Here is a 22315-nt window from a genome sequence, read left to right as displayed (position 1 = left end):
TAATGTCATGAAACGGTAAAAAATCACATAATCTGAATATTATTTTATTTTCTATGTTATCATTTTGGTATCCACCATTCTAATCAAGGTGGCATTTTCTGCTCTTCTTTTTCTCATTTTCGGGGGACTTTACCAAATCCATACCTATCTTCTTGCGGACAATTGTTGCTTGTCGTTTCTCTTAGTTAATTAGTACTTGACGATATATCTCTATCGTGCAGTGAAGTACTGTGACTATGACTTACTTTAAAAACACAAATTACAAAAATAATTAGTACACACAAAATTTAAAGTACAAAACAACGAAAACAGATCATTCATACAAAAAACTAACCAACGGAAATAATAAATGATTTTATTAAACCCAACACAGAAGCAATTGTTAAACCTACTTTGTGAAGACATAACTTCCTGAACCGCTTTCCTTTTATTTGGTCATATGCAAATCAGTTATTTCATCTGCATCGGAAATGATCAATGAAATTTGTATAAGAAGATAATATCTATTATGTATCGAGGAAGACAATACAAAACTCTACTTTGACAAACTCACAACATTATGGCATCGGGGAGGAGAATTTAATTTACTTTTGACCAACTTCTTTCCTATATGACTGTCAATACAAAAACCTAAAATGCAGAATAATATAAATTACATCAATATCCATCATTCAGCAAAATATTCCAAACAAAAAACCAAAAGTATAAATGACCTTCAACTGCCAGTGGGGAGCTCATAGTTGAATTACCATGAACTTTCATCATAATTAACTAACAACAGAATTAAACAAAATTAGTCTAATATTTATCAATATATATAATCATTCCCAAAATTATTTCCAGGACATAAAAGCAAGCCACATATATGAATTTAATCCCAGGACATAGAAGCAAGCCACATATATGAATTTAATTCGAGGACAAACTTATAGACATTTGTGAGGATAAAATCCTCGGGCACAGATCTGAACGAAAAACATTTCTCCGAGCTCTAAATAACCAACAAAAAGGATTAACCTAAATAAAAAATGAAAGTGGTAATAATATTGGGGAGAAGGAAATACCTCATCCATCAGCAGATCCAAGCAGCGCCTGTACTCCACTATAGCCGAAAGGCGTGAAAGTCGTGAGCACAATCAGAAGCAAGTCGCTTCTGGGACCGTCAAAGCAGAAATTCAAAATCGAAGAGAGCGTATAAACTGATGTGAAGATAAGGAACTTTAAAATGAGAGATAGAAAAGTATACACAACAACAAAGAAAAAAAGGATACCGAAATATAGAAGCATGGGGTGAGAGATTAGAAACCTTCTCCATGGATGCAAAGTAAAAGGCCGAGAGGCAGAGGCTTCTAAGCTCCGCTTTGTTTCTCAGGAGCCCTAATTTTTTCAAACTAAAGCTGTGAGGAGGATGTGGTTGGGAGAGAGCCACGTGTTGGGAGAGTGGCCATATAATGTAATAAGTGAAAATGTAGAGGGACAAAGTGGTCATTTTGTAGTGAAAAACACAACAGGATTTATAATATAGAGAGATAGAGAGATATTTATGAATTTATTTTGAATTCTTCCATATAAATTTTTCTAAAAAAATATAAAACTAGGACGAGTAATAATCCTTTAGTAGTCGTACCTTGGAATGTGATGGTGCTCCTCGGAGTCACAAAATCTGCAATCATACCCGAGACATTGATTAAGAAGGTATAATACTCCCTCCATCCCATTTTAAGTGTCCACTTAGCAAAAAAAAAAATCCCTAAATATGTGTCATACTCTTTAACCCATGTAAAATTTATACTATTTCCAATATAGTATTAAATACAACTAACAAGCCCCTCATAAATATATTTCGAGGGATTATGAATGTATAGTGTAATTTGAAGTGGAGAAAGGTCCAATACAAAGTAATTAATGAGGTGCGTAATTAATATTAATGAAAACTAAGCTGATTAGTTATGGGAAGATAGTGATCAAAACATTACATTAATTATTTCTTAATATGTGTGAAATTTGCAAAGTGGACACTTAAAATGGGATGGAGGGAGTTTTAAATTTATGATAATACAATAACGAAAAGACCATTACACGAACCGGGATTTTTTGGGGAACTGTCAAGACCTATGATCAACATATGAGAATTCCCATCAGATAGAGATGTATCCCAAAATGATATTTGTGAAAATAGTGCACTGTTTTATGTAACATGTAAGGGAAAAGTTACTAATCTTATTCGAACTTGGCTCCATGGATGTAAATTGAGAATCTTGTGCAAGCTTTTGCCTCACTAATGTCTTAACTCAAAGTCCCCTCCCTCTATGTTTAGTACATGTAGATGTTCAAACTTGAGGATTCGCAGTGACACACCAACTAACAGAAATTCGAATATGTTACCAATGAAATATTACCCTGTGGAATTTCTTTTGGAGGTTCATTTTCTTGCTGCGGAGAGCTGATGAGTTTGTTGACGCCTGGACCATACCCACGCTTCTTAGTATCTGCAAGATAACATTTAAACACATCTCAAGGAAGAAAATAGTACGACAATGTACTTATATTTGATTTTACAAACTTGGTCATTACCACTCTGAATGGACGTTGTATTGGAAATTCCTTTACTCTTCCAATCAAGTATTGTTTGGATGCTTGGTCCTCGGTATATACGACTAAAAGCTGTTAACACACACATTGATAACTACTAATGATCGGTGAACAACCAAAGTGATTTGGAGGTAAGACATAATATTTATAATGTAAAAGACCTGGTGTTAGTAATCTTGAATAAGACTACGGAGTGAAAAACATAAGAAAGAGTAGGCCTTACCATCCGATACGATGTCCGCACGATGATGATTCTACTCGATATTAGGTTCATAGGATTTGTTCAAGCATTTGTTAGTATCAACGGTGCCTAGCGGAGTCCTTGTGCTACATGACAAATCTAATATAAAACTTTGAATTAGAAATAACATAACAATGACCTACACGATAGGCTGATCATAATCGTCACATACCATGACGTGCAGTGTGATGTTCACATGAATCATCATCGCCCCTTTGCTGCAATTTTGACACTCTTTTATGCAAAAACTCGTCGAGAGCTGTTCCACGTTCACGTTGCTTGCGACATGTGAATAAGACTATTAACACGACGGGCTTGCTGGAGACGTGTTTACATGGATGTATACATCTCCTAGCACAAACATGTACCCGCTGCCGATGTAGCTAGACCGTTACTTTCCATGCACGGCGAAGAACACGGTAGCTATATCAACGGTAGAAGATTGCGGAGATGATCCATAAGCTTGAAGATGGTTTTTGTGGATCTGGAATTCAAAATTTTGAATTAGGTGGAAGATAAGGTAACAAAATATGCGTAAGTTAAATGCACGATTAATTATCCAAAAGAAAAAATAGAAACGGGTTAACAGATAAGCAGGAAAATGGGTTAATGGGCTTTGGAAAAATACCGGGTATTTTTTGGATTTTTTTTGAGTCTTCACTACTCACTAGCATATATTAATTATATATATGAATTTATTTTGAATTCTTTCATATAAATTTTTCTAAAAAAATATAAAATTAGGACGGTCAATAATCCTTTAGTAGTCGTACCTTGGAATGTGATGGTGCTCCTCGGAGTCACAGAATCTGTAATCATACCCGAGACATTGATTAAGCAGGTATAATATTAAATTTATGATAATACAGTTACGAAAAGACCATTACACGAACCGGGATTTTTTGGGGAACTGTCAAGACCTATGATCAACATATGAGAATTCCCATCAGATAGAGATGTATCCCAAAATGATATTTGTGAAGATAGTGCATTGTTTTATGTAACATGTAAGGGAAAAGTTACTAATTTTATCCGAACTTGGCTCCATGGATGTAAATTGAGAATCTTGTGCAAGCTTTTGCCTCGCCAATGTCTTAACTCAAAGTCCCCTCCCTCAACGTTTAGTACATGTAGATGTTCAAATTTAAGGATTCGCGGTGACACACCAACTAATAGAAATACGAATATGTTATGAAAAGCACATGTTTAGCCTATTTGTAATTAAAGAGGTACCAACTCAACTCTGATAAGAAAGCAAGGTAAATAGCAAGTACTGTTGAAGGAATCTGTACGAAGAACGTCAAGTGATTTATTGAAATTATATGTCTGAAGAATTTCAGGATGCTGCTGCACACCACTGGAAGAAGTTCATTAATATGTTCAAGCCTCAGTGTACAAATAATCTTTTGTAGCACGTCCAGAAGTCCAGAAGGTATAAAGTTTTAATACTTTATTTATTCAGAAGATTCCATACCATTGTTACTTATGAAGAAGAACTACGAAGACAAAGACTCAACGATCAAGCCACATCTCAAATGTTTATTTGATAAAGAATATTTGATTCAGCTAGATACAGATGAACCAGACAGTATATTTGTGTGTCAGCTACTCAGATTAAGTATTCTGCATCAACTATGAGTGGCCGGTCAATCAAGTGAAAGATCTACAACGTTCAACAAAGCCTGGAGTCCATGCTGCTGAAGGAATATAATTTTATAAGTATTTATTTAATTATTTCACTTATCAAAATAATTAAATTAGTTATATAATTTATTTATTTAAATTGATTCACCTTCGAATTAATTTAATTTATGAATTTATATAATTAATATAATTAAGTGAGTAATTATTGAATATTTATATAATTAATAAAACTGATTTTATGGACAAAAAGACTCAGTATGACATTCTTAAAGAAAGTCATACCGTGTCCTCCTATATGTCTTTTCCAGCCATGACTTAATAATGTCATTCTGATGCATTTAACATGGTTTAATCAATCGGTATGAGTTTCCTTAGGAAAGTCATACCGTGTGCTTGCATATGACATCCTTTGGTATGACTTAAGAAAGTCATACCGTGTCATCCAGAATGACATTCTTGTTATGTCCTTATGTCTTGTGTTGTATGACTTATAATGTCATACCCTTTGATGCTTTATGACTTATTAAGTCATACCACTTGATTTCTTATGACTTTAGCTATTTAAGTCATGCCAAATGACCCTTGAAGGCCAAGGAAATAATGTCATACCATTTGTATCAGTATGACATTCCCTTAATATGTCATTCCTTCCTTCCTTTTGGCATGGCTTTGCTTTGTAATGTCATTCCTAAGCTAGAAAGTCATTCCTTTCAATGTCATACCTAGTTCCAAGTGATTTGCCTATAAATATGGTTTCACTTCTTCATTTGTAAAGTGTTCAAGCATTGTAAAAGCTTTCAAGTTGTTTGTAACTTGCTATTGTTATATCCACAGTTTTCTGTGCTTTGATCACTCGGCTGTTTTAATCACTAAGTTAGAATACATCCTGTCGAATTTATTCTACGAACTTTAGTGGACATTAAAACGAACCTTATTAATTATATAACGACTTAAAACATTGTTATATTAATTAATTAAAATCTGATTAACAAGTTATATTCTAATCAGATTATTCCGCCGTGATTTTTTAGTGACGATTGTATTCAACCCCCCCTTCTACAGTCGTTTCAGGACTTAACATGTTACCAATGAAATATTACCATGTGCAATTTCTTTTGCATGTTCGTTTTCTTGCTACAGAGAGCTGATGAGTTTGTTGACTCCTAGACCACGACCACGCTTCTTAGTATCTGCAAGACAACACTGAAACACATCTCAAGGAAGAAAATAGTCCGAAAATGTACTTATATTTGATTTTACAAACTTGGTCATTACCACTCTGAATGGATGTTGTATTGGAAATTCCTTTACTCTTCCGATCAAGTATTGTGTGGATGCTTGGTCCTCGGGATATACGACTAAAAGTTGTTAACACACACATTGATAACTACTAACGATCGATGAACAACCAAAGACAACACATATTAATGATCAGCAAACAACCTGGATTGCCTTGATGACTTGCACAGGATTGGCTATTCTCTTTGTCATTATGTACTAGTAAATTGAATGATTTGGAGGTAAGACACAGATATTTATAACGTAAAAGATCTGGTGTTAGTAATCATGAATGAGACTACGGAGTGAAAAACATAAGAAAGAGCAGGCCTTACCATCCGATACGATGTCCGCACGATGCTGATTCTGCTTGATATTAGGTTCATTGGATTTGTTCAAGCATTTGTTAGTATGAACGGTGCCTAGCGGAGTCCTTGTGCTGGATGTCAAATCTAATATAAAAATTTTGAATTTGAAATAACATAACAATGACCTACACGATAGGCTGATCATAATCGTCTCATACCATAACGTGCAGTGTGATGTTCACATGAATCATAATCGCCCATTTGCTGCAATTTTGACACTCTGTTATGCAAAAACCCGTCGAGAGCTGTTCCACGTTTACGTCGCTTGCGACTTGTGAATCAGACTATTAACACGATGGGCTCGCTAGAGACGTGTTTACATGGATGTATACATCTCCTAGCATAAACTTGTACCCACTGCCGATGTAGCAATACCGTCACTTTCCATGCCTGGCGAAGAACACAATAGCTATATCAATGGTAGAAGATTGCAGAGATGATCCATAAGCTTGAAGATGGTTTTAGTCGATCTGGAATTCAAAATTTTGAATTAGGAGGTGGAAGATAATTTAAATGCACGATCAATTATCCAAAAGAAAAAACCAAAACGTGTTATTGGGTAAGCAGGTAAATGGGTTAATGGGCTTGGGCAAAATAACGGGTATTTTTTGGATTTTTTTTGAATTTTCGCTACTCACTAGCACATATTAAGTATATATATTATATTAAGTATATATATTATATTATATATTACATAATATATATGAATTTATTTTGAATTCTTCCATATAAATTTTTGTAAAAAAATATAAAACTAGGACGGACAATAATCCTTTCGTAGTTGGTCCACCCGTGCAATCAAAATGAGGAGGGTAGTACGTTTTATAGAGGAGTGTTGAACAGTACACACGTTTGAGTTTGACAGAGAAATACAGATACTGCGGAGCGGTTTATCTGAAAAAAAGGGGAAATAAAAATCTCTATAAATACCTGAGAATACACACGCGTACTTAAAAACCCTCAGAGCATATAGTATCATCCAGGGATTTAAATTATCCATTGATCAGGTATGTGTGTATTTATATCTATACATATCTGCCTGTATGTATTGTTCGATTGCCTTTTCAATTGCAAAACCCTAGTTTATGTGATATTCGATTGTTTTACGTTTTACACTTAATTTCATGGTCAATTATGAATCGATTATGTGTACGAATGCTTATATTTAGTGAATTTGTTGTTTTTTGATGTATAATTTGCATATTTATTCTTCGAGTGGTGGTGTGTGAATTGGGTTAAATAGTTGTTTTGTATTGTAGGTCATGTGTCTTGCAATTCTGTAGAGAAATCCAGGCGCAAATCATTTTTAAGTAAGTTTACAGAACAATAATAGTTAGAGTCGAATCGCTTTATGTTGTAGTTGGAATTTGAGTTATTGCACTTGAATTTAAGTGTTAGAAAGTAGTTTTTGGTCTTTTGGATATTAACGTTGTAATATTGTAAAAGTGCTACTCCAACCCTTTTTATAAGGGAAAGGCTATCGTTACTATATGTTGTTTGATCGAAAATGTTGGTTACTTTTTGTAATGTCCACCATCCTCATGGTAATATATAGTTGGCGTATTTATGGTTAAAAATCTGTAACCATTGTGCAATTGTAGTAGAAGATGGCGTCTTCAGATGACGAGGGTGAACCTGTTCTTCATTCTGTCACAGACTACAACTTTGTTGATGGCAGTGATGATCCCGTTTCGTTTTCGGAGTTACCTGTTCAGTGGAGTGATGGTGAGAGAACCGGGGGTAAACAGAAGCAGATATTCATGCATGGGTCTATTGATAATGGGCTTCAGAAAATATATAAGCAGGCTGAAGCGTGGAAGTTTGAACTTTCCAATATGAAACCTGAAATATCATTACTCATATCGAAGGAAAATAATTGGATGAAGCTTGAAAAGCCAAGAAAGAGTCATGAAAATATATTTAGAACAATTTTGATTACTCTACAATCCTTACATTTTTTGAGAAGAAATCCAGAGGCATCTGGGAGAGCTTTATGTGAGCACCTATGTAAAGTTTTCAGGTATTTTTACGTGTTCAATAACTGCCAATTTACTTAAAATCCGTATTTTTGATAGACTCGACATTGTCACTAGATGATGAAATTTTCAATTACTAGGTTCGAGCCTGGTCCTTGTGAAAATGATTTGGTGGATCACGCCAGTTTAATATCTGAAGCTGTTAAGAGGGATGAAGGACTAGCTAAAGCTAAGGTTTGTGTTATTATCATTAACTAGAATATAGAAAGCACTCAGAAATTATCATCACATTATTCAGAAGTACATATTCTATAAAAAAATAACTTTTGCCTATTATGTTATTTCAATTATGTATAGCTGCATAGTAGATATGTTACATATATTTGGTAAATTTAGGTTACTTGAAATATTATTAGCTCATTTCTATGAAAAAAGCACTTTTGGTAATGTCTATATGGATATGGGTACTTTGTACGGTATCTTTGGGGGTAATTGTAACATTCTGATTCGTTTACTATTTGAAAGCATTCTTAACTGATGACTAGGTTGCTTTATTGAGCAGATTTTAACTACATTCCTGGACAAGGATCCCAAGAAATGGAATTTTTTTGACAAGGTAATACACTTAACACTCTCCTTCTATTCTCTTGTCTGTCTGCAAGAGTTTATTATATTCAATATCACACGTGCTCCAGTCACAGGATGCAGAAGCTAGTACTACAACAAAGCCTGCATTTATAGTTGATGATGATATCATTGATGAAACTGAAGAAGCGGAATCTGATGATGAGGAGCAGGGTGATAAAGTTTGTGCAATTTGTGATAATGGTGGTGACATATTGTGGTATGCAAATCATTTATTTCATTTACCTACCTAATTTTACAAACATTTATTTTGACTTCTACTCATGGATGCTTAGAAAGTCCACACACACAAACCTTTTCATCAATATTGTTATCTCTCTTTATTGTTACTTCTTGTTGTTACATGTATCCTTTGAATTTTGATGCCTTAACAAAGGCAAGAGGCTCAAAGGTTCAGCTCGATTTTAGGGACGAGCTCCTCAAGAGTTGCAGTTATCAAAATACATATAGAATAAAAATATGAATTCATTAAGTACCAAATTGTGAATGTTAACACGTTATGTTTCAAACAAGCGCAACTCAAATGAAGGGGGAAATATTATAGACATCATCGAACATAAAAACTAATAAATTTACTTCCCTTTATTTATATTAAATAATAATTAAGTAATAGTTTATATAACAATTAATTAATAAATTCGTGGAACTATTGTCTTGTGAAGTTGTGAAGGCAAGTGTCTAAGGTCATTTCATGCAACTGAAGAAGCTGGTCTGGATTCAGATTGTGTATCACTTGGTTTTTCTGACGAACAAGTGGAGGTAATCCATTCTCTTATATTCTTGTAGACTAATTACTCTGTCGTAATTTTCACACATCTTATCTGATTGTGTGCATATTAATTACAGGCAATACAGAACTTCTATTGTAAGAATTGCAGATATAAATGTCACCAATGCTTTTCTTGTGGTAAGCTGGGGTCATCCGACGACAAATCTTCTGATTGTGAGGTATGGTTACAGTTGAAAGAATATGTGATGTTACTTGTTGATTTTAAAAGGATCTATATACTCTCTTACTCTAAGCTCTGCTTAAGTTTGAATTGCCTAGAACTGGTATTTGATTAAGGAAGCCTGATGTAATGTATATGGAGTTGCAATTTATAGTATGAAGAGAGGTTTAAAGTAGCATATTGTGATGAATCTGCCATGTAAGCTTAACATGGTTATTGGTGGTGCTGCACATATTGATCATTATTAACTGCATACTTGCCATCTTCATCTGTTTCGTGTGACATTCCATCTTTACTTCCAATCCTGTAATTAGTTTGTTATCGAGTTGTCAATCCCTGACCTCCCTCCCTGCCTCTACTACTTGGGTAGAATGAAGCAACACTCGACAACCCTTTCTTTTGCAAATAGTAGATGCTAAGACCCACTAGTATCAAAATCCTTTAATAATATAACTTGGCTCGTATGAAAATTGTAGAAGTTCTTTGTAGGCGAAAAAGTAATTTCTACTATTTTCTTGTGTCAAAAAGATGCTAATCTTCTGGCTTTGTGAGATACAATTTTTATCTTCTCCAGTTTCATCCCCATTTGTTACTTATTTATTTTTGCCTAGAGATTTCTGCTTTTTTACATTCATTTATATGCTAGGACCTTAATGTTATAATTTAGATAATCTTCGTACTTATGTTGAATTAATGTTTGATATAAATTGAGTCTATTGACTACTATCGTGGCCGGCACATTAGCTTGTTCACTATATGCGGTGACCTTCAATTCATACAAGTAATTTCTATCCTCATTCATAATCACTGAAAATCCTGTCAGTTATCATAGGTCATGGCGTCGTGCCCTTATAAGGATCCAAGCCAGTATTGTCCCACCATAGTTGCTCATCCCACAATTTCTTCAACATGCCATGACGTGAATTAGCCATCACAATCCCCCTTTTATATCAGAACAAGAGTCAGGAGTAAAACTTACTGAAAATAAACACTGTACTAAAAAATGAAGCATTTCTGTTGGTTGGTGTCAGGTATTAATGAATTCCTGATTTGTAATTTCTGATTTTATGATTGTTTTGCGTTTTTTTATAAGTTTGATAGTAAATCATGTAATGGAAACGGATATTATAGCTTGATTAAGGCTAAAAACAAGTGGAAAACAGATAGAGATTGATAGATTTCAGGGAAGAAAGTTAAGAGAGATAGAAACCCTAGAGAGAGAACTCAGAATTCAGTTGCAGAGAGAGTGGAGAGTTTAGAGAAAGAAGCAGTTGGTAGAACCAAGTCCCATTTTCTGATATTTCATAATGCATAATCCAAAAGTATGTCTACTGCAGGTATTCATAGACCTGGACTATTAAATCCTGAAAAGACTAAACTGCCCTTACCACTGCTGTTGTAGTGCTACCTTGTATCTCACTTAGTACTAGTTAAACAAACACAGATCCTGACAGTTAGTTAATCATTGGGCTGATGTGAAATAATAACTGTGGATTTTTTGGTTTTTTGGGCCCAATTAAAATAAGAAGAATGTGGTTCTTTTAAAAAAAGATACTCTCTGTCCCATCTATTTTTTTACACTTTCCTCTTTGGGATGTCCCTCTCAATTCTTTACATGTCAAAACTTTCTAAAACTACTAAACATTTTATAATCTAAAAATTAATCTCACCCACTACTTTTATCCATCTTTTTCAGTAGTAACGAATCCCACAACTTTACCTACTTTTCTTACTCTTTCATACTACTTTATACATTTTTCTTAACTTCTTTCCCCAACTCCAATGTAAAGAATTGGGTGAGACAGAGAGTATTAGATGATATTAGAAATGCAATTTACTGCTTAAGTGGCCAAAAATCAAGATAGCTATGATATACTGTGGTACACCTCAAATATGTAAATTTGATTATATACAAATTCTGTGGGGGAACTTATATTTCTACCCCGTTTCCAGTATCCATTATGTAACTGTTTGGATTACTCCTCCCACTAAGATTTAATTGTTGCTAGGTCTTTCGCTGCGTATCCGGGGAATGTGGTCGATTTTATCATCCACATTGTGTTTCGAAGTTGTTACACCCTTCTAGGGAATTCGAAGCTAAAGAGCTTGAGGGGAAGATTAGCAGTGGGGCATCATTCACATGTCCATTTCACAAATGCTGCGTATGCAAACAGACAGAAACCGAGGGGGATCCTGAATTGAGGTTTGCAATGTGTAGACGTTGTCCAAAGTCTTACCACAAGAAATGTTTACCAAGGTTCTCATTAAAATTTAATTATTTGCGCTTTTTCTTGATACGGTTTTTAGATATTATTTTTCAGTTTTTGTTTGTCTAGTTGATGGCTTGGTTCTCTGTACAGAGAAATTGTTTTTGATGGGTCGGATGATGCGGATGATGTTTTACCTAGAGCATGGGAAAAACTTATGCCAAAGAAGCGCATATTAATATATTGCTTGTAAGCGCTTTGCAGTTGTAATTTTAGTTTCTTATCCTATATGCGGCGCATATCACGACATATTCTAGAAATAGATAACTGGTTATTCTTATGTGTATGATAATGCATTTTGCATCTTTACCAGAGAACATGAAATTGACGAGGAACTTGCCACTCCTTTGAGAAATCACATAAAATTTCCAAATGTGAGAAAGCAAGCTTCAGAAATGGTGTCAAGCAAAGAAAAAGTTCCAATGAAGAAAAAAGATCTTGTAGTAGGAGATGATTCAAGAAAGAGAATAGTGAAGCCAACTATTGGCAGAGATAAAGTGTGTAGTGCAGCCAAACAGGGTGTTCCTTTAAGAAAAGGTGTTGGAAAAGTTACTGAGGTAGCTTCTTCAAGAAAAACAAAAGTTAAGGATCTCTCTCGGAAGCCTTTGAGCAAGACATCCTCAATGGTCAAGTCCACCCAAAACAAACGAAAGCCTTCCTTAGGATTAAGCTTATTTAGCTTGATGAATCCAGGTCCTGAACCATCTGAAGATAATGCTGCAGCTGATGGTGAACATGGTCGGATCTCTACTGTTAAGTCTGTTGCAAGTGAAGCAAGTGGATTACCCCCTCTAGAAGCCGACTCTGAAAGCAGGTGACATGTATTACATCATTTGTTTTATTACGTTTCCCCAAAATCTTTGAGAATTCTACAGCAGATAAAACGAGCTTTTTTTTACTTATGTTTTAAATTAGAGTATTAGAGTTATATTGATGTCGCAAAAGGAGCTTGTAATATGAATTAACATCTGTCACTGTGCTGCAGAATATTGGCCTTGATGAAAGATGCAACATCTTCAATAACACTGTCTGAGATCACTGAAAAGCACAAAGTGCCAACCACACATGCTTACTCGTCAAAACATGCTGTTGACAGAACCATTACCATGGGGAAGGTGGAGGGTTCTGTCGAGGTATCTCTTACTTTATAGTCTGGATAGTTTTCTACTATATATAAGTGTCGTGTGTAGCTTCCTACTGGCAGATCACAAATTTTCTTTGCATTGACAGGCTCTCCGCGAAGCTGTGAAGAAGCTAGAAGAAGGGGGAAGTATTGAAGATGCAAAGGCTGTTTGTGGGCCAGGCCTTTTAAATGAAATGATGAAGTGGAAGGTACTTAATTGTAACCAAAAATAATTAATATATTTTTAACTACTTGTACCCTACTAGATCTCTGATGAGCTACTATATTAAGTTTTTAGTCAAGAAAAATTTCAAGGTCTTTTCATTTTGCTGATTGCCGATTTGGTGAAGTTTATAAACTCCTGCCTTGAAGATTGTCGACAACCTGAAACTAGTAGCCTGTGTAGAATAAGCTTTTGTTTAATAAATTCAAGTGCGGAATATTTCTGTATTGCCCTTTTTATTGAACATATCTGCTTTGGATTAACAAGAAGTGCCTTGTCACTCTGCTTTCTGCTCAGTACCTCTATATTCAATGAAATGATCCAAATCCTTATTAATCAAAGAAGTTAATCAGTTAACTTTTATGCACCAAAATTCCTGATTTATACTGTGAAGTTCCAGCCTAATCTAATATTCTTAATGAATGATTGGTTGCCGATTGGTTACATGAGACACATTTCATAGGGTCTATGATTAAACTGTGTTGGGATAGTTATGATACCAATTGGATTGAATGAAAGATAGTGTAACAGATTTTTTCACAGTGATTTGATTGTCTGAGGATTGAACAATTACTTAATTTATGTAAATGCCTATATTTATTGATTTTTGTGACTTATTTTGATTGAGTGGTGTTATATAACTTATATGTAATAGACTTGTTACTGTTTAATTTATGTATATTAGTGATACAGATTTCCTTTTAACCTAATTTTATCGTAAGTGAAAGCTCTTCTATTTTCTTGCAGAGCAAGCTTCGTGTATATCTTGCACCATTTCTACATGGCATGCGTTACACATCATTTGGTAGGCATTTCACGAAGATTGACAAGCTTGAAAAGGTTGGTGGGCCTCTGTGTGTGTGTGTGTAAGTAGACATGATTGCTATGCTTGAAATATCCAAGTAACAATACTTATTGTGGCTGATTGTATTCATGAGTGTTATGAGTTCTACATGTTTTATCTTCTTTAATATATCAGTTTGACTCTTTTGACAAATCTCGCAGTGCTACAATTTCAAATAATTCCAGGTTGCATCCTACACCATTTATTGGGCTGCATAGTGCCTCCTTTTGACTGTTAATGTCTATTTTAGTAAGTGTATTTTCAGTAATATATATGAAGATGATTCTATTCATCATGTTCTCCATATAACATGTCTTTTTCAGCCCTAACCCTAATTCATGTCTCCATCTTCATAGCAACCTCGAGCTAGTCATACTATGAGACTTGTAATGAATTATTCACTTATTACTTTTTTATTCTTCAGTTGTCGCTGTCCGTTCCTCGCTCCATTCCTATGAATTCTAAGTATTGAATCATCTTCTTCTTATAACCAATTCTTTCCTTATACCAGGTTGTCACTTCTTCTTTATCATATTCTTTCCAAGCCGTTTTAGCCACCATCCAATTTCCCGTTTTAGCCACCATCCAATTTCCACACACACATCTCTCTCTGCTATCAAATTTGTCTTTACCGGGAAGCAAAAAAGAACAAATGAATTAGGGCTATATACAATAAAACATAAAATAGTGAATGTGTATATATAGAGATGGGTAGAAGACAGTTACAATACCATTTTATCATGTTATTTTAACTTAACCCTTGCCAATTTAGACGATATTGACAGAAAGGGTTTACACTGTCACCTCAAAATTTGTTAGAGATGCACTTTGTTAACGGATGCAATGTGCAATTTTCTAAGGTAACAAAGTGCAGTTGGTCCAGACGAGATGGATGCATTTTGCTGATTACTACTTAGATCTGATCCTGTTGAGAGAATTTTGACATTAGAAGAGCAAAGTAGTTGTGGTAGAGTACACGGTTGTCATGTTGATAATTCAAGTCAAGTCGATGAAGGTACAACTTGTTGACTGGTGACAAACTAGTCGATAAATTAATAATAATAAATTAAATAATTATGTATATGATTTCTCATTAAAATTCCAACATTCTTGTACATATATTGCTTACGATTTACAAATTAGATATTCTAATTATAAGCATAAGCATCTCTTTAATTTTCATTCCATACGCGCGCCCGCGCACACACACACATATGAGTTTCTTATTATCTATACATACAGAAAGACACACACACAAGTTTCAATCCAATGTAAATTTAATGTATAATGAAAGAAAGAAAAAGAAAACTAAGATTTGCATGTTGCATGTTGTTGCTCTTGACTAGTCTTGAGTTGGATTTTAGAAAATGTTTCTCTTTAAGAAAACAAATTGACCAGATTTTGCAATTTTTGATGAGTTGACCGACTAGTCTGACAGGTTGACCAACTAGTCATCCTAGTCGACCGACTGGTCGACCTCTCTACTCGATCAATTGAATCCGACTAGTCGAGTGCCATGACAACAATGGCCGAGAATGAAAACTAGAACTGTGAATATAGAATTCATTTTTTTTCATACATTTAAATAAAAGTGGAATGTAAAATGTCACTTTTTTTATTGATGTTTGTATTCCTGAATGTTCTTGTTTTTGGATTTTATAACAAAGGAAGACCTACCATTTGATATATCTGAATTCCGAGGCCAAATTGAACCATCAATCTACAATATAAAATCTGTTTCATTTCCTAATTTTATTTACTTGATCTTCTTTTTTTGGACAATGGCTCGTAAACATATATGTGGAGGCCGCCTGAACGCCTAACTGGCCAAAGGCAGTTGCCTAGGCATCTAATTATATGTAAAGCATTCATGTCTATGTATATTTATATAATAATTTCATTAATTTCTAAAAATAATAAATGATACTAATTATCTCTTAATAAACTTAAATAAATTTATAATTTTTTAGGTTTTCGAAGATTTAAGAATGTTATAATTAGCTTGCAAGGGTTTAACTATAATGTGTCATGTTTGGAATAAGACTACTGAAAGATACATTTTAACAGCTACAAGCGAAGTTTACTTCAATTTTTCAAGAGTAATCAGTATATATAGCTGAACGTTAGTTTGCCTGATGGACCTATTGTGCACCTAGGCTGCCTTTCCTAGAGCTTATTGGGGATCACTTTAAGCGGGGAGCTTAAAGTTATTTTTTGACTTCAAGTTGAAAAATGTTTGTTTGTGTAATAAATCAGAAACTTGGTATAAGGTAAAAAACAACGTAATGCTAGAAGTTGGTAGGAGGTACTTTTTTGAATAAATTATTTGATTTTTATAATTTTAAATGATAAAAGCTTAAAACAATCAAATAGACAACCTATCAGATTATTTTTTTGTTATTAATTTTTTAACAAGTCATAAGATCCTCATAAATATAAATTTACCCAAACAGATGCAAATTTAAATTTTGACTTCTAACTTATCACTTTGTATCTTAAGCAATTATTTTCAGACCCAAATTGGCTCTAGCTGACACCTTGACTCATGTAGGTATTGAGATGCAAGATGATCTGTGGTGTAATTATGCACATTTCTAAAGAAGTTTTTTGGAATCTGATTAGAAGAATATGTTTACAGGTTGTTGATAAGCTTCATTGGTATGCTGAAGACGGGGACATGGTGAGGATCCCCCCCCCCCCCCCCCCCCCCCCCCCTCTCACTCTCTCACATACACAGACACACACACACACTCTATGATTATAAATGAATCGAGTACTAATTGCTTGAGATTGTTTTGAGACTCAAGATGATTTATGTATATATTGTTGATTGTCCAGGCTGATTCTATTGAACTTAAGCCTTTGCATGATTCCTGCTAGTGTTATTACACAATGGGATGTTTGTTGTAATCTGCTGTCTGCAGGATGATTTATGGTTATAGATAACTCGTCTAAACTAGAATGATTTAATTTGAACCTAATATCTCTTGAATTGATAATATTTACTACAACGTGACTTCCAGCATTACTTCAAATATGTGTATCTGTGTATGGATATAATCCTATACATTTTCAAAACACCAACTGTGTATTTGCACATCTATGGTTTATGCTTTATAGTAGATGTTAAGGCATAGATATGCATGAAAGTATGTCTGAATAATTCTGTAAAAATACGCTAGTAAAACTTTTGGGCTAGTCTGTTGTGTATTTCATATATCTGATTACCTGTTTTGTTTGTTTATACAGATTGTTGATTTCTGTTGTGGTGCAAATGACTTTAGCTGTCTCATGAAAAAAAAGCTCGAGGATGCTGGGAAGAAATGTTACTTCAAGAACTATGATGTCATGCAACCAAAGGTGAGCTCATCAAAATATTTCATATTGTATATATTTGTTCCATAGTGGTAGAGGTCTATTCCACAGATATTTTGTTAGGGCACAGAAGAACATGCAAGTGGTTTGGTATTTTACTCATTATCTTCTGAAAAGTAAGTGCTCTTGCCTTTATGACGCATGTGCGAAGCAAGACTGGGCAAAAGATTTGTGAATTGCTAGCCAAGTCATAAGTATTTGATTTGGAAATACATCACACTTAACTGCAAAAACCCTCAAAACTAACTCGCAGAGAATTATCAGTTTATTTAGATGACAGGACAGAGTTACCTACTCCCCATTTAGCATATCCTCAGGAAATGCAACTGTTGACTCGCTTAGAATTTTCCTCAACTCTTGTAGATAAGTTGATAAAAAGGAAGGTAGAGATTTGAGGGCCTGAAGATCCACTGTAAATATTTAGACATCAAAGGTGTTGAACTGATTGATCACCTCTGAATTATATCTATTTTGTTCAGTGACTAAGCCAACACACCTTCATATTTTAACTATTTCAACCAGAAACAAATGTCTCTTTGGACGTATATATATTATAAAAAATACTGTCGTGCTCCTGTCAGCGTCTTTCACACACTACATGTGTACAGATATTACAAATTTCAGAAGTGGTTCTATTCATCATCAGTTCCTAATATTTGCTTCTGTCCTCTTATTGCAGAATGATTTCAATTTTGAGAAGAGGGACTGGATGACCGTTGATCCAAATGAATTGCCATCAGGGTCAAAATTGGTGAGAAGCAATTTATTATGTAGTAGATTGAAATTCTCTGTAATTCACTTTACTATATTAATAGCCATTTTCAGAATTGAATGCTGGAAAAATGTAAAATATTAGGAAATAATTTAGTTTTATCATCCTAATTGCATGTAGTCTATCTAAAGAGATATTGGATGACCATTGTCTCGGCACATAACTGGGATGTAGCTTATGTTACCAGGACTCAGGTACTGGTGTTGGACAGACACGAGTGAAGATCCAAGAGTCAGATTCTTGGTTTTAAACTATTTAGGATTCTTGTACGTGTAATGAAAATTGGACACAGGAACTAGGCTGTAAACCTAAGTAAAACTTTATATAGACTGTACATTCGTATAAGTCTAATACACACAAATCATAAGCACTTATTTTGTATGTAAATTGTGAAATAAAATAAAAAGAATAACATAGAAACAAGTCATCCGTGGACCATGATCTCTAGAAACAAGTTGTATGAACACCTTTTGCATTGGGATGTGTAAGATGAGTGTCTGGTTTTGATAAGAAGGATCTGACTCCGATACCATGCCCACACCAGTGTCACGCCGTTGACCCAAGTATTATTGTCATGTACTGTGGACTCGAGTATGAAGACAAAATTGGAGAGTCCGTGTCGCGGAGGATGTAGTAAATATCTCAACAGCTGACTTCTGTGTCTGTCTCTGTAAATATTACTCAATAATCCAATTGCTGGGAGTGTATCTCTGCGGCATCCACCTAAGGTCTTTTGTCATCATATCTTTTTGGTCATTCTTGATAATATCTTTTAGTGAACCTTTTTTCTTTCTGTGCAGTTAATAAGTCCTCCATGAAGATATATCTTAACTGCAATTTCACCTTGGTTATATTCTGACGTTACAATGAACTCTAAATAATAGATATAGATATAAAAATTCGATCCCTAAATCTTTTGAATCTGATCTCAGATTTTGAAATGGTATTTTGTGGTCCTCTTAAGCTGCTTCCTACTAGACATGCGTTTTTCAGTCTCTTTTTTCACCTCTGATGAAACTTTTGGACAGCCCTTTGCATTTCTTCAACCTCCAGTTACATGTTCTTTCACTCTGTAAGCTCCTCTGGTTGTTTGTTTCCCTTTTTGACGTTGTTGAAAGCTTTTCTGTCGCTTCGCGCTTAGGCGCGCTTTGTGCTTCAAGGCCACAAGCACGCGCCTGATTGAAGTTGCTTCGCCTTGGCATAGGTGAGGCACTAAGGGCGCGCTTAGCGCCTAGGCGAGCTTTTCACAACACTGGGTTAGCGGAGTCGAGTATTGAGGAATCTCTTCACATTTGATGAGTTTCAGTGTCAACTAATCAAAGAACAAGGAAGCTCACTTGAAATAATAATTCACTGCTTGAGATTGAAAGTTTGTCCATTGACAGTCAGAGTTTGTACTTTTTATAATTCCTGTTTCAGTTGTTTTGCCAAATTTAACATTGAAAGTTTGTATGGCGTGCTTAAATTTTTAACTATCCCTATGTTAATCTGTAAAAGATTGTTACTTTTCAAGCTCTGGCACTAACTTATATTACTATTTCACATCTTCATTTTATGTGTCTTGACTAGATAATGGGGCTAAACCCACCTTTTGGTGTCAAGTCTGCTCTTGCAAACAAATTTATCGATAAGGCTCTCAAATTTAGGCCGAAACTTATTGCTCTTATTGTTCCTCCAGAGACTGAAAGGTAGTTTATTAATAAGCTTAATACTAATATTTGCTCTCTGCTATCTGTATTTTGTGAATATATGTATCATGTGTTCCTTCTTCACCAGGTTAGATACAAAAGATCCTCCATATGACTTGGTTTTTGAGGATAGTGAATTACTGGCTGGCAAGGTAAGAAAATTGTCTAATGTTTTCTTCTTACTAAATCATTTTAATTTCATCATTTATGATGCTTATTTTTCTTAGCATATGTTTGTGTTTCTTCCTTTTCAGTCCTTTTATTTGCCAGGCTCTGTTGATGTAAATGACAAACAAATGGACCAGTGGAATGCGAAGCCTCCACCACTGTCCTTTTGGAGCCGGAAGGACTGGACTGATAAACACCATGTGATTGCTAAAAAGTATGGTGACTTGCACACGAGGCAAGAAATATTGAAGAGGGATGATACTTTCAAAGATTTGTACACCCATGAGTATCCACCAGAGGATAAAAGGCTTTCTAAGGATATCCCCATGCAGTCATATACAACTGAAAAGGCTGAACAACGAAAAGAAACAGCAACCAGTGTGGCAGAGAGTCACAAAGAAGGGCTCCTTTCTAATTTAGGTGGTTCAGGATGTGAGATAAACGACAGGCGCAAGAATCAATTTGATGAGAAATCAATTAAGAAATGCGGTGATGAAAACCAGAGATTAGGATCAGGTGAGTTATTACAGGAGCAAAAATGGAGAAGAGGATCAGATGCAACATCACTAGAAGACAAACAGAAAAAGCGAGGATCAAGTGGCGTATTAGTGGAAGACAAACAGAAATTAAAAGCATCTGGTGAGATGTTGCAGGAGGACAAGAAGAAAATAGGGGGATCAGGTGAATCTTCTTTGGAAAAACTGAGGCAAAGGGGACCGGTTGAGGTATTCTCAGAGGACAGGAATAAAATTGGAGAATCAGTTAAAAGGTCGGTAGAACTGAGAAAGACTAGGACAGACGAGATATCTATGGACAAAAAAAGAAAAGGTTCACATGACATATCACCAGACGGTAAAAATAAAAGAAGAGAAATTAATGAGGTGGAGGTCAGACATGATAGAAGAGGATCACATGAGATATCACCAGACGACAAAAAAATAAAAGGGTCATATGAGATGTCCCCAGAGGTCAGACAGAAAGTAATCGGGTCACGGGAATTATCACCAATTGGAATGCAGAACAGCAGTTTTCTGCGTCGCCAATATCAGCCCTTGGAGACCACTTCACTTGCAGGCATTCAGCCCGAAAAGTATCAGCACTTTGATGTTAGGGTACCTGGATCACAGCAGTTTGGAGCAAGATATGATGGGGTAAGGGAGGATGCCATGCCCTATAGGTACGAAGCTATACATGACAATCATTATCAAAGCTCATTGTATGAAAATAGGATTTCAGAAGCGCAGTTTCCAGGATATCAGAGGGAGGGCATTGATTATCATGGTTATATGCCACACATTGAGAATCCGCCATGTCAAAGAAGCGGCTATTTTGGTAGCCATGATCCTAGAATTACCACTCCATATGAGAATTTTGGCCCAGCTACTAATCTATCATATAATAGAAACACCACGTCAGCAACACAGCGGTATGCCCCTCGGCTTGATGAGTTAAACCAGCCTAGAGCAAACAATATAGGGCCTGATCCAGCTTTTCCGACAGGTGGTGTGTATGATCCTCGGGCACCCAGACAATACTTGGACCCGAATGGATATCCTCCTGGTCCTTATTTCAGGCAGTAATTCAGAAGGGGTGCTGCATAAGTGCCTTAAAGAAGCTTAACTGTATCTTGGACATGGCTGTTGTTTGAACATAGCTTTTCCAGATCATATTTGTGGATTAACCTTTAGAACACTTGTCATATTGCTGTGCATTAACTTGTTATATTGCTAGGGGCAAGAATGTTGACATTTTTTTATTATCATTTCATTTCTCATTTTTTCATTTGTGAAATGTGTATAAGTTTCTAATTTTTTTTTATTCATCTGTGATTTAAAATATTATGAGGCAGTATCAGTGGGAAAGTGAAAATATTGGTAAAAATCCGTCTCTTATTCAACGCCTCCTATTCATAGTTCTCCCCGTATAGTATATATGTTTTGAAATATAAATCAAATTATATAAATAGGAAAGCGGTCCACTGACTAGTGGTGAATGTTTGAGCATCAGGACCTGACGGTTTAAATCTTGCATTTTTTCAGCAATTTTGGCCGAGCTTGGGAAGGGATATTTTGATACATGTAAGGAGTGGTTCAATCAGTGTATGTTTCCTGCAACATTAAACGAGACTAATGTAGTACTCATTCCAAAAAAGGAGAATGCG

General features: G+C 35.1%; 1 protein-coding gene across 8 annotated transcripts; it reads left to right on the top strand.

Annotated features, from left to right (window-relative positions):
* The first annotated feature begins 6937 nt into the window (after positions 1-6937).
* Positions 6938-21936, top strand: LOC108203087 (protein ENHANCED DOWNY MILDEW 2). Of its 8 annotated transcripts, none has more exons than XM_064093451.1 (20): positions 6978-7130; positions 7383-7433; positions 7728-8143; positions 8240-8333; positions 8662-8715; positions 8795-8943; positions 9407-9503; positions 9591-9692; positions 11704-11951; positions 12055-12150; positions 12275-12775; positions 12947-13094; positions 13192-13293; positions 14055-14147; positions 16703-16831; positions 17401-17511; positions 18206-18277; positions 19868-19986; positions 20075-20138; positions 20241-21936. In XM_064093451.1, exons 3-20 carry the CDS (start codon positions 7731-7733, stop codon positions 21732-21734), a joined length of 4086 nt encoding a protein of 1361 aa, XP_063949521.1. In that variant the 5' UTR covers positions 6978-7130; positions 7383-7433; positions 7728-7730; the 3' UTR covers positions 21735-21936. The 8 variants fall into 8 exon arrangements, with proteins under 8 accessions (XP_017227306.1, XP_063949521.1, XP_017227333.1 ...); XM_017371826.2 differs by having other exon boundaries at positions 6985-7130; positions 7725-8143; positions 16790-16831; XM_064093450.1 differs by having other exon boundaries at positions 6992-7130; positions 7725-8143.
* Positions 21937-22315: the final 379 nt, after the last annotated feature.

This window comes from Daucus carota, chromosome 1 (genome assembly GCF_001625215.2).
Source record: "Daucus carota subsp. sativus chromosome 1, DH1 v3.0, whole genome shotgun sequence".
Taxonomy (NCBI): Eukaryota; Viridiplantae; Streptophyta; class Magnoliopsida; order Apiales; family Apiaceae; genus Daucus; species Daucus carota.
This window is presented reverse-complemented; position numbering and strand designations above follow the sequence as displayed.